This window comes from Onychomys torridus, chromosome 23, assembly GCF_903995425.1.
Source record: "Onychomys torridus chromosome 23, mOncTor1.1, whole genome shotgun sequence".
NCBI lineage: Eukaryota > Metazoa > Chordata > Mammalia > Rodentia > Cricetidae > Onychomys > Onychomys torridus.
Window position 1 is genome coordinate 26296683 of NC_050465.1, and position 13813 is coordinate 26310495.

The following is a 13813-nucleotide window of genomic DNA, read 5'->3' on the forward strand; positions in this document are numbered from 1 at the left end:
ACTGTGACATCCATTTCTGTACGGGCATATGAAAGTTGCTTCAGAGAAATACCGCATACAGTCATTCAAAGCGCAACACAAAATTTTCAGTTAATATAAAAAAAAAAGGTCATAGTTAATATAAATGGTTACCTACATACTATCTAATATGAAGCAGAAGTATCACACCAGCTGACGAGATTGTGATCTTTAAAGCTATTTCTTTCTTTTCTTTCCTTTATTGTTATTATTTGTTTGTTTGTTTCTGTTTATTTTGACAGGGTTTTTCTATGTAGCCGACTGTCCTGAAATTCACTACAGAGACCAGGCCAGCATCAACTCAGAAACCCACCTGCCTCTGCCACCTAAGTGCTGGGATTAAAAGCATGTGCCACTATGCTCAGCTTTTCAAGTTAGTTCTAATTTTTTTTTTAAATTATACATCCAAAAAGGGTTTTTTTTCCTACAGTGAATTCCTCTTCTCCACAAACAGGCTCTTAAAATTGGTACCTGAACCACAACTGCCACAATTCTATAGAGCGAGCACTGCACTGTGCAGCAGCGGCAGAGCACACCTTCAATCCCAGCGCTTGGGAGGCAGAGGTGGGCGGGCCTTCTCTCTTCTCTCTGAATTTGAGGCCAGCCTGGTCTACAGAGGGAGTTCCAAGACAGCCAAGGCTGTTACACAGAGAAACCTTGTCTTGAAAAAACAAAACAAACAAAACCGCTAGCAATGCTTATGTGAAAATCTACATTGTCAAATAGCAGCAAATTCATCAATTTTACACAAATTAGTAAAGAGTACTCAATTTAACTTTATATGAACTATTATGTTTCCAAAGACTGGATTCAGACAAACAGGGAATGATAGTCTACCATACATCAAGAACATATTAGTACAATCATCAATAATATTGTGCTTTTTATAAATACATCCTTAAATACCCAGGTAAATTAAGCATTATGTTTCTGATATATTAGCACATACTGGCATTAAGTAATCTACCTAAATTAATAAAGCCTTCACCTCCCAAAATGCCCTTGTAAGAAAGTTTTAATCAAGCCAAGCCACTTTGGTCTTAAAAGAATTTCCCTGATCATCATCATCACTTGAAGAACTGTATCACTCTGTCTAGATGATTACAAAAAAAACAAAAACAAAACCCCAGATAAAGCAAGTTTGGTGGGGATCAGAGACTCACAGAGAGATAACCACTGAGTAACAGGCACTGCTGGCACTGCGGTACTAAATCATGCCTGAGCACTATTCTTCATTTTATTTATTTATGTACTTTTTAAATGAATGAGTGCTGCCTGCCTTCCAGAAGATGATATCAGATCCCATTATGATGGTTGTGAGCCACCATGTGGTTGCTGGGAATTCAACTCAGGGCCTCTGGAAGAGCAGCCAATGCTCTTAATCACTGAGCCATCTCTCCAGCCTACCTGAGCATTATTCTAAGAACTGACCTTAGTTTCCCTCCTCTCTCTCTATCCCTCCCTCCCTCCCTCCCTCCCTCTCTCCCTCCCTCTCTCCCTTTCTTTTCAAAAGGGTCTTGTCATGTAGTTCATGCTGGCCATGAACTCCTTCTAGTTTAGCCTCACAAGTGTTGGATTATAGACTACACCACCACACCCAGCCTCAGTTTCTTATTTAACCCTCAAAATCACTGAAACAAACAAACTCGTTTTACCTGTCAACACAGAATAGGGAGTGGTTTGTCTAAAATAACAAAATAGAAGAACGACAAAGATAGGATGTGGGTCAGAAAACTAAGGACAATTAAATTATTATCGCCAGGCGGTGGTGGCGCACGCCTTTAATCCCAGCACTCGGGAGGCAGAGCCAGGCGTGAGTTCGAGGCCAGCCTGGGCTACCAAGTGAGTTCCAGGAAAGGCACAAAGCTACACAGAGAAACTCTGTCTCAAAAAACCAAAACCACCCCCCCAAAAAATTAAATTATTATATTAATTCAACACAAGCTCAGCATGGTGATACATGCCTGTAATTTCAACACACAAGGTAACACGATTGCTTCCTAGTTACAGGTCAGACCCTGTATCAAATATAAATTTTTTTCAACTCAATCGCCAATAAACTCACTGGATATTGTTTTTGTTGCTTTAAGTAAAGCACGTGTGTGCGTGTGCGCGCGCGCGCACACACACACACACACACACACACACACACACACACACAGAGACATATTACATATAAAATAACAACAACAACAAAAAAGGCCAAACCCTACAGGATCATTAAAAAAAATAAAAACAGGGGTTGGGGATTTAGCTCAGTGGTAGAGCGTTTGCCTAGCAAGTGCAAGGCCCTGGGTTTGATCCTCAGCTCCACAAAAAAAATAAAATAAAAAACAAAAACAAAAACCAAAGGTATAAAAAGCTTTACAAAAGTAAGACAAGGCTGGAGAGATGGCTCAGTGGTTAAGAGCACTGGCTGCTCTCCCAGAGGACCCGGCACCCACATGGTGGCTCACAACCAGCTGTTACGGAATCTGATTCCCTCTTCTGGTGTGCATGAAGACAGGTCACTCGTATACATTAAATAAATAAATATTTAAAAACAAAACAAAACAAAAGTAAGACAAAAAGTACAATAGAAAACAGGAGTAAATGTGGTTGGATGAATATAAAAATTTAATAAATACACATAAAAGAAAGGTACTGTGGGGAACACATACAGGAATACCATGCATACACATAAAAATTGAACTCCATCAGAAATTAAAAGTTTCTAAAAGTCAAGTGCTTTTTTCTAGCCTGGAATTAAGGATACACAGAAATTAAGTATTTATATAAATGTATGAAACTGTGGGAAAAAATAAAGTAAAACAGGTATATGAGTTAAACATTGATAGTTCATAAATATATTTTTAAAACAAAAGACTACGAGGAGTTATAAAAATTATAAACACTAACAGTACATAAAGAAAAACTGTTAGAACTTTTATGTAGTCTTACTAGCCCAACTAGAAATTAGAGAATACTATCATAAATCACAACATTCTATTTTCAGATAATAGATCAGATTAACATACTTGATGGAAAGCACGGATCATCAGGATAAGTTTCTCTATCATATAAGAAGGGATGATACCGGATAACCCCTTCAACCACACCATCTCCTTCAACATGAGCCTTGAACTCAAAACTATCAGATGCTGTGTTTATATACAATGTCTGCATGTCATCTTTTATTTCCCGTAGGTTGACAATCTTAGGTGTCTTCCCTTTTTCAAACAAAGAAATCTAAAATAAAAATATAATAGAAATAATTAAATTCTATGATAACTTTACTTTTCACAGCTAAGCTCCAACCACAGAATAGGCAAGACTACATTCATGCGTAATCATCTAGTTAACAAATTATACATATTTATGCATGGATCAAAACTCAGTACAGACTAATAATAAAATAGAAAGGAGTAAATCAGCACTGAAGAACAGATAAGTCATGAGCATATTACACTTAAGCTTTATTGTTAGAGATACGACGTAGGACATTTTCCATGAAGATTCCTTCCTCACAGTGCTGAGACGAGGAAGTGCAAAACCCAGTATTAAAATGAACAAGTAAGACGCCATGAACAGACCCTCTTTCCTTGCTTTCCAAAGCATTATATTCAACCACAATTCTCATATCCACAGGAAAATGAATAGGGAAACCAAGGGCCGTATCCAAGGCTGTAAAAAAACATCTAAGAACCATCTCTTCATTAGATATTCAAACAACCAAAGAAATGTGATAAAAAAAAAAAAAAAAAAACAAGGAGAGCAAATTTGTCTAATTACTGACTAACTTTTGTTATTCAGTATCATTTGGGATAATAATTTGTAATATCCTAAGGTAGACTTTGTCTTACTTCAATATCAATATTACTGGAAGGGCCAACTTCTTTGGTTGTATTTACTTCATTTCCTTTTGGTCCATGAATATAGTAATGATAAATATGCCTAAAATAAAGAATAACGTTATAATTTATTAACACAGAACCATAGTTCACATCTTAAAAAAAAATATCTTCCCATAGTTTAATGCACTTCCTAGTTAAACACTTGATCATTGGCAATGAAATGCTAAAGTCTCACACGTGAGAAAGGGGCCATCTACCATTAAGCTACACTATCTAGCCACACACTCCAGCATTTTATAAAACAGTATTCCAATGGTAAAATAACCTCTGAAATCAAAGAATTACATCTCCATTTACACTTTCAGATACATAATTGATCTATACCAACATTTTAAAAAGCTAATAAATTCAACAAAACTCCATTAAAAATCACCAGAAATCTTTGCTGCCTTATTTTTAAATAAAGGTTAAACAAAATTAAATTTTGTTTAAAACATTAAAATATTTCTCTGATTATTCCTCAAGTAGAAATTTACAGAATTCCTTCTCATAAATTAAAAAAAAAAAAAAAAATTAGATTTGCCAAGTGTGGTAGCACACACCTGTAATCCCAGGACTGACAAGCAGAGGTATGAGGATTGCAAGTTCCAAGCCAGCCTGTTTGAGATCATACTTTAATGATTGTCTATTCTGAAGAATAAAATAAGTTAAAGGACAAAACAGGATATATTATTCTGTATTTTGTATACATAATTTCTTCAGTAGGAAGAAACCTTAAAGGGTAGCTACTATATACTTAGAAAAGAAAATCCATTTTTTTTTTTCTTTTGGTTTTCTGAGACAAGGTTTCTCTAGTTTTGGAGCCTGTCCTGGATCTCACTCTGTAGACCAAGCTGGCCTCAACTCACAGAGATCCGCCTGGCTCTGCCTCCTGAGTGCTGGGATTAAAGATGTGCACCACCACCACCTGGTGAAAATCCAATTTCTTATATAAATGTCAGGCAATAAACAGAAATTTCAAGGAAAAAAAATGTATTCCTAAGAGTCAATTTTATTTCCTATAAAAAAACAAAAGTACACTCTGTTAATATGTAATATAATACAGACTTAAGTATAAAGGCTTTGGAGTAAATATTAGATGATTTTTAATTATTAATTTTGTTAAGATATACCCATTTAAAAAGAGTCAGTATTCTAGACTAAATTAAAACTATGTAAATAATCTACTAAGAGTAAATATTTAGAGATACCGGAAAAACTTAAGTAAACCTTCTGATTTGGTGAATGAGATACATACAATCAGGTTTTATTGGAATAATACAATGATGTTTTGGTATTTATTATTAATTATTAACATAGAACATTTTAAGGAATGCTTGTGCATTTCTTATTTCAATGAGCTACATGTATTAATCTGTCAAGCATTTATTATTATGTAGTAGATATTCTTGCAGACACTGAAGGTATAGATGTAGGCATGAATCCAAAGATTACAGTGGGGGAAAACATTAAAAAAACGGAACTGTAGTCTGGAAGTTTACATTACACCTATGGAAAGGAGCTAACAGTGTGACATGAAAATCCACTGGAGCTTGACTAACCTGCCAGTTGTTCTTTACTTTGCAGCAGGTGTCAAAAAACTTGTGCTTCAAAATTAATGTTCAATATACGAAGCAATCTATTTCATTTTTGAATGAGTGAATGAATAACCCTTTAAAAATTAACATCAGAATAGTGCACAATGTACCGATGTAAAGAAAACTGAACCAAAGAGACTTCAATACATCTCTAATTATTCTCTGTCTTTAAGTAGAAGGCAAAGGGTAAATTGTAAGTCAGGTGTGGAGTCCCATGCCTATAATGCTAATACTTGGAAGTCAGGAAGGAAGAAAATGGGAAGGGTTCCAGCTCAACTGGGGTACATAGCAAGATCTTGTCTTTAAAAAAAAAAAAAAAAGAAAACAAACAAACAAATAAAAAACAAGTAAGCATGAACATTTCTTGAACCAAATTACTTACGTTAACTGTCGTGTCCAAAGATGGAAATAATTTTTCAAGTACTGTATGTGTTCTGGTTGCACTCCTGTAATAACCACAGTAGTAAAGCTATCTTTCTCTTTCTCCTCTACAATAAGATTGTGCAGGAATCTTTCATCATCATTTGTAATGTGAACAGAATCAGCTGGCTAAAAGGGTGAATACAAACAAAACAGATTAAATCATCTATAATTATAGTCATATTTAAGTTCTAAAGTGATTCAGAAATTTTATTTTTAATGTTTCAAAAACAATCTTTTATGCTGGGTACGGTATGGGTATGGTAGGGCATGCCTCTAATCTCAACACTTGGGAGGCAAAGGCAGGCTGATCTCTGAATTTCAATCTAGCCTAGGCTACAGACAGCTCCAGACCAGTCAAGTCTGGGAATGAAAAAGGGATAGACACACAGAGAAGCAGAGATCGGTACACTGGGCTGAGGGAAAAGCAAAAGTACCCCAGAAGCTTATCATATACAGTCGAACAGGGAGGGGGTGTTATCATATACAGCTGAACAGAGAGAGGGTGTTATTACATAGAGTTGAACAGGGAGGGGGGTGTTATCATATACAGCTGAACAGGGAGGGGGTGTTATTATATACAGCTGAACAGGGAGGGGTGTTATTACATAGAGTTGAACAGGGAGGGGTATTATTATATACAGCTGAACAGGGAGGAGGTGTTATCATATACAGATGAACAGGGAGGGTGTTATTATATACAGCTGAACAGGGAACAGGTGTTATCATATACAGCTGAACAGGGAGGGGTGTTATCATATACAGCTGAACAGGGAGGGGTGTTATTATATACAGCTGAACAGGGAGGGGTGTTATTACATAGAGTTGAACAGGGAGGGGTATTATTATATACAGCTGAACAGGGAGGAGGTGTTATCATATACAGATGAACAGGGAGGGTGTTATTATATACAGCTGAACAGGGAACAGGTGTTATCATATACAGCTGAACAGGGAGAGGTGTTATCATATACAGCTGAACAGGGAGGGGTGTTATTATATACAGCTGAACAGGGAGGGGTGTTATCATATACAGCTGAACAGGGAAGGGGTGTTATTACATAGAGTTGAACAGGGAGGGGGTGTTAGATACAGTTGAACAGGGAGGGGGTATATACAGTTGAACAGGGAGGGGGTGTTAGATACAGTTGAACAGGAAGGGGGTATATACAGTTGAACAGGGAGGGGGTGTTAGATACAGTTGAACAGGAAGGGGGTATATACATTTGAACAGGGAGGGGGTGTTAGATACAGTTGAACAGGAAGGGGGTATATACATTTGAACAGGGAGGGGGTGTTAGATACAGTTGAACAGGAAGGGGGTATATACAGTTGAACAGGGAGGGGGTGTTAGATACAGTTGAACAGGAAGGGGGTGTTAGATACAGTTGAACAGGAAGGGGGTATATACAGTTGAACAGGGAGGGGGTGTTAGATACAGTTGAACAGGAAGGGAGTGTTGTTATATACAGTTGAACAAGGAAACAATTGGTAGGAGCCTTTTCTACAAAGGAACGGTCTCTTTAGGGGAGCAGTCTTCAAGCCACTATCATGGGAGGGAGGAAGCTACAATGGCGATTTTCTGCACATACTCAGATCAAGAAGGGATGCTGCCATTTCCATGAGCCTAACCTTTAGGGAAGGCACTGCCATTTTCCCACAGGTCTGAGGCTCAGGTCAACCCCACACATCTACTTAGGTCTTCATCTGCTCCCTACAAAGAGCCTCAAATCCACCCACATTCTGAAAATCACTAGCAAGTCAAGGAGAGAAGAATTCAACTGAAATACCTGGAAAGAACTGTTCAAAAGGGGCACAGGGATGATATGGCAGAAAGAGAGCAATCTGTTCAGTTCCCAGCACCTACATCAGGTGACTTATGGTTAACCATTGACAACTCAAGTTCCAGGGAATCAGATGCTTTCTCTGGTATGTGTGTGTAACTGAATGCCTGTGCAAACACAGCCCCCACACAATAAAATTACAAGTAAAAAATAAATATTTTTAGAAAAGAATTATTTAAAAAAAAAAAAAAAAAGGTAAGCAAGTACCACTGGTGTCTATGAAGTGTCTGCTCAGATGAAAGTGCTCTGGGTTTGATCCTTAGCACGGGAGGAAAAAGAACAAAAATCAGTGATGTTGTAAACTTGATAGAATCTAGACTCCCTAGAGGCAAGCTAGCCAAGCATACCTATGAGGAATTATCTTGATTAAGGTTAGCCTATGGGAATATCTGAGGGGGATTATCTTGATTGGGTTAATTAGTATTAGAAGACCCATCTTAAGGCAAGGATCCTAAACTGTATATAGAAAGAGAGCTGAAACTCTGACTCTACTTCTGGACCAAGGATGCTCTTGCCTCCCAATGACCTCCCTAGTTGGATGAACTTTAGTCTAGAATGTTGAGTCAAAATAAACTCAGTCTTGGTGAAGTTGCTTTTGTCAGCATATTGTCTCACAGCACGAGAAAAGACATTCAACAAAAAGGCAGCCAATACACGCAGCATGTCTGCAATCCTGGCACTCTTGCAGACTGAGTTCAAGGGCAGCTTGTGCTATATAATGAATATCAGACCAACCTAAACTAACATGTGAGGCCCTGGCTCAGCTAAGCAAGCAAAAAACAAATACATGAACAAACTATGTTGTTTACTCTCTATTGCTGTAAAGGGACAACATGACCACAACAACTTAGAAAAGAAAGCATTGAATTTGGGGTAGGGGGTGGTTAAGGTTCCAGAGATTACTTAGTAGAGTCCATGAACATCATGGTGGGGAGCATGGCAGCACACAGGCAGGTACAGCACTCAGAAGTAGCTGAGAGCTTACATCTGTTCCACAAGCATGATGAGCTACCTGGAAATGCCTTGGGCTTTTGAAATCTCAAAACCCACTCTCCGTGACACACTTCCTCCAACAAGGCCACACCTCCTTATCCTTCCCCAATAGTTCCACCAACTAGGGATCAAGTATTCAAATATATGAACCTAGGAGGGCACTCCCATTCAAACCACTACATTTTACTCCCAGGCCCCAACAGCTTGTAGCCACATCATAATGCAAAACGAATTTTAATCCCATTTCAAGTCTCCAAGGTCTTTCACAAATTGCAGGATTAGAGTCTCACCCTGAGGGTAGGACTCCCTTATTCCATTTCTCCTATCTATTTCAGCACAGACCAAGGGTCCAGCATTAAATTTCCTAGTGCTGTTTCTCCCCTCAATGCTTACATTTTGTACTACTTGCTCTGTTTTACTCTAGATCAGCATAAGAGTGATAACTAATACATACAAGACAGAGCCATTATTAGACTCTGTTGAAATCTCTGTAAGGAAATTATTCCAAACATTTCAATTTGGCCTCAGGCAGATTCTTAGGACAGGGGCATAAAACAGCCATGTTCCTCGCCAAAATTTCACAAGAATTGTCTCTAGCCCAGTTGCTAATAGAGTTCCCTTATAAAATCTCTTGAGTTGGGCTTTCTCTCAGCAATACTGATTTCCAAGCTCAAACAACGATGGCCCTTTAAGCCCTGCTTACAGCATTCAACGGCTTTTTTAGTCCAATGTCCTAAAATCTTCCACATTTTTCAAACAGACAAACAAATGTAGCCCGAAGGATTCTGCAGTCCTGCCCGGGCCCACGATCCCGCAGCTGCTTATAAAATAATTATTCTGAGGCTTAATATTATTTATAGGGCTGGAAAGATGGCTCAGAGGTTAAGAGCGCTGCTTGCTCTTCAAAGGCCCTGAGTTCAAATCCCAGCAACCACATGGTGGCTCACAACCATCAGTAATGAGATCTGGTGCTCTCTTCTGGCCTGTGTGGATATGTGCAGACAGAACACTGTATACATGATAAATAAATAAATCTTTAAAAATATATATATTATTTATAAACTGTATGGCCTATGGCAGGCTTCTTGCTAGCTAGTTCTTTCATATTAAATTAACCCATTTCTATTAATCTATGTTTTGCCACATGGCCACAGCGTTACCCATCTGTTGGCATCTTGCTTCTCCTTGGGCAGCAGCTAGGCATCTCCCCCACTTCTCTTCTTTCCTTTATCTATATATCTGCTTGTATTTCCCACCTGCCTCTAAGCCACCTTGCCATAGGCCAATGCAGCTTTATTTATCAACTGATCAGAGCAATACATATTCACAGCATACAGAAAGACATCCCAGTGCTTCCCCTTTTCTGTCTAATCAAAAAGGAAGGTTTTAACTTTAACATAGTAAAATTACATACAATAAAACAGTTATCAAGCAGGAATTACAATTATAATATCTAGTCTATTTGTATTTGGCAAAATTAACGAAAATATTCTATCATATATTTGTGAGTATAAGGTTTTATATCTATCTTTTATCATAACCAAGAAAATTTATATATTTAGTCTTCAACTATATCAAAGACCCCAGAAGGATATAATATTACCTAAGTAAACAGGAAGTACATTGTAAGCAACTTCCAAAAATCTAAAATGACAGAGAGAGCTGACTGCCTAGACAGTCACCCAAAGTTCTTTTGCAACGTTGGGGCATCCTTCTTCAGCCTATAGGCCTACAGTTTTTCTCCCTGGTGTCCTATAGAATATTTGGCAGTCTCCTCTGTGAAGCAGGAACCTGAAGGACCACCTCACCTTGTTTTGGCAAAATTTAGTGGTCATTTTTCTATGGGTCCTGCATATCCAGTTTATGTAGCACAGTCCACACAAGAGCAGTTCTTTGCCCAGTAGGCCATTTTGCGCCAGGAAGAAGACAAACCTCCAAACAGAGTATCTTAAAAGCCCAACATTCTCTCGGGCTCAGATCAGTGCTGCCAGGAGCAATTGTGTCTCCTGTCAGCAGAATTCTAAGTTATTTAAATGCATATTCTCTAAGTCTATGAAGTGTTTGAAGATTATCTATCCATCTGACCTATGTATCTGTAAATCTGGACAAGCTAAGTAACATAACTATAGAGATGACAAATATGGGTGACTATGAATCTGTAAGTCTTATCTACCTAAATAACCTAAGGACTAAAGCTTCTTATAAACAAGGTAAACAGTCTGTAAACAAATGTGCAGCAAACGGACAATGACCTCAAAATTGTGAAAATACACAAAACTTAAACAGAGGTAGAAATATATAGTGCAATATGCAACATGACAACAATCCTAAATATCAATATATATAAAATATCCTAAACAGAGGTAGTATGACAAATATAATTTTACATTTGTATCAATATACAAAATATTTCAAATAGAAGTCGAAATATATGTACATTACAACAAATACAGTTCTGTATTTGTATCAAAAACAAACAAACCACAGCATAGTCAGGTCAGTCATTGCAATACCATAATCATAGGTACCAACTTCTGTCTCAGTTTTTTGTTTTTGCTTTTGTTTTTTAATTGTTGGGTTTTTGTTTTTGAGATAAGGTGTCTCTCTGTAACGTTGGCTGTCCTGGAACTTGCTCTGTAGACCAGGCTGGCCACTGCCTCCCAAGTTCTAGGATTAAAAGTGTGTACCACCATTCCCTCTGGTTACTATTGCTGTGATAAAACACCATGACCATGGCAACTTATGAAAGAAAGCATTTATTGGAGCCCAGGGTTTCAGAAGGTGGTAGGGTCCATGACCATCATCGTGGGGAACATGGCATCAAGCAAGCAGGCATGGTGCTGGTGCAGTAGCTGAAAACTTACATCTTGATTCACAAGTAGGAGGCAGAAATAGCTAACCAGAAATTGGCATGGGCTTTTGAAACCCCATACCCAACCCTCAGTGACATACCTCCTCCAACAAGACCCTACCCTTTTCCAAACAGTTCTACCAACTAGGTGCCAAATATTCAGTATGAGCCTAAGGAGGGCACAAATAACAACAACAAAATAAGGAACTGATCACGTAGATATTCCAATGCAAAAATCATTGAAAGTATATACAATTTCTGAGTCTCATTTCTCAGACCAAAAAAATAGTAACATATCATGAAAATATTAAAAATTCAAATTCATCACAGCAATTCAAATTCTAACAATCTGTAGAGGAAAAAATATCTGCAATTTGGGGAAAAAATGTTACACAAAGATAACCAAACACTGTACTTATAATTATAGGGAAACCTTTCAAATACACTAAATGCTCAAATAAAATAACAGTATAGCCGGAGGTGGGGGTGGTGCACGCCTTTAATCCCAGCACTCGGGAAGCAGAGCCAGGCGGGTCTCTGTGAGTTCGAGGGCAGCATGGTCTACAGAGCAAGATCCAGGAAAGGCACAAAGCTACACAGAGAAACCCTGTCTCGAAAAACTAAAAAATAACAGTATAACCAGCAACAGAAATATTATAAAGCTATTTAAACACCCCCTTCTGGTCTCAGGTACCAGACACACATCTAGTATATATACATACATGCAGATAACTCATATTTTTTTAAAAATGTATTGTATACAAAAACATTTTCCAAATGAGGAATACTCAAAAGGTTGATGTAGAAAATGTGGTATCAAAGCTCTAAGTATACATATTTTTAAACAGCGGAAGGTAAAGAAACTTACCAAAATGTTATCAGTACCTTTTTCTGATACTTGGGTCCCATAACACTATGCACATTTTCAAATAAGAAAGACATTTTTAAATAGTTACTTGTATCTTAGAGATTTATTTTTATCATGTGTAGATGTATATATGGAGGGGATATATAAAAGTGTGAGGGCATAGTTGTAACAAAATCTCATGCCTCTAAAGTTTTAATTCCCTCAAATTACATTATCTCAAACACTACTTTCCTACTTGGTTTCTATTATTACTTCATAGCAAAGATTTTAAATTTTCTATTCTAGGCCAGAGAGATAGCTCAGTCTACCGAAGCATTTGACACCAATGTGATGATGTAATTTGATCCCTGGGACACTCTCCTTCATGCTGTCCTCTGACCATGTGCGCATGCGCGTGTACACACACACACACACACACACACACACACACACACACACACTAAATGAATAAAATGTCAAAAAATTTTTTAATGTAAATTCTAACCAAGGTCTGCAACTTTTTAAGTAATTTACAGAAAGTTTCTTAAGTTAACTTATATGAAAAGTTTTAGATTAAAAAAAAAAGCCAAATAAATGATAAGTTTGCTACTTTCTAAAGGAAAATACAAAAACAACTCATTTTGAAAATCTCTTACCTTCAAGTTTTTAAAACATTAACATCTCAGTAATAAGTCAGAAAAACATTCTGTCCCATCATGTGGTCAAAGCAATAAACGTGCAATTTTGAGCTGTAAAATGTACTGTACCTTTCTGTTTCTAATGTATCCACTATATATTGCCTCTTTATTTTTTTCCTTTTTCTCAAAATCTTCTTTAGAAAGCACAAGCTCATGAACATCCTGGGAGTCTGCAGGTTTGCTTATCATCTGTCAAACAATTTAAAAGATACATTAACTCCTACTAGTTAGGTTTGTCAATCCCAAAATTTCATCAGTTTTCACTTACAGGAAAATTTTTCACTTACTCTGGCTGATTGCCCAACAAAGAAAACAGCCTGTTTTCCTCCAACACCAAAATAGGAAATATCACTGTTCAAACTGCGTGGTACTGGTACTGGCCGAACATAGCCTGAATGATCACTAAAAGAAAACACTGTATTAATCAGTTTTAGAACAATCTAGAGAAATAGAGGGAGAAGCATCCTAAGTTAGATAGAACAGCATGGGACATATGATAAAATCCTGTCTTAGAACCTACCATTCAACAAAAACCCTACCAAAACCACCAAGTGCATTCTAAGGGTTAGGAATGTAATTCAAGAGTAGAGGAGTTGCCTAGCATCTGCAAAGTCCTGAGACTGATCTCTGGGGTGGGGGTTTTCATTATACCCACAGAAACCCTCAGCAAAG

At 37.5% G+C, this 13813-nt stretch overlaps 1 protein-coding gene across 1 annotated transcript in view; it reads right to left on the reverse strand.

The window, feature by feature from the left end:
- Smchd1 (structural maintenance of chromosomes flexible hinge domain containing 1) overlaps nucleotides 1-13813 on the reverse strand; it is a 135808-nt gene that overhangs the window by 95565 nt on the left and 26430 nt on the right. Inside the window, exons 6-10 of the mRNA XM_036173068.1 lie at nucleotides 13429-13543; nucleotides 13211-13330; nucleotides 5871-6037; nucleotides 3861-3951; nucleotides 3036-3246 (exon numbers count right to left, since the gene is read on the reverse strand). Of these exons, the coding sequence (XP_036028961.1) occupies nucleotides 3036-3246; nucleotides 3861-3951; nucleotides 5871-6037; nucleotides 13211-13330; nucleotides 13429-13543 (704 nt within the window). The remainder of the gene's footprint in view (nucleotides 1-3035; nucleotides 3247-3860; nucleotides 3952-5870; nucleotides 6038-13210; nucleotides 13331-13428; nucleotides 13544-13813) is intronic.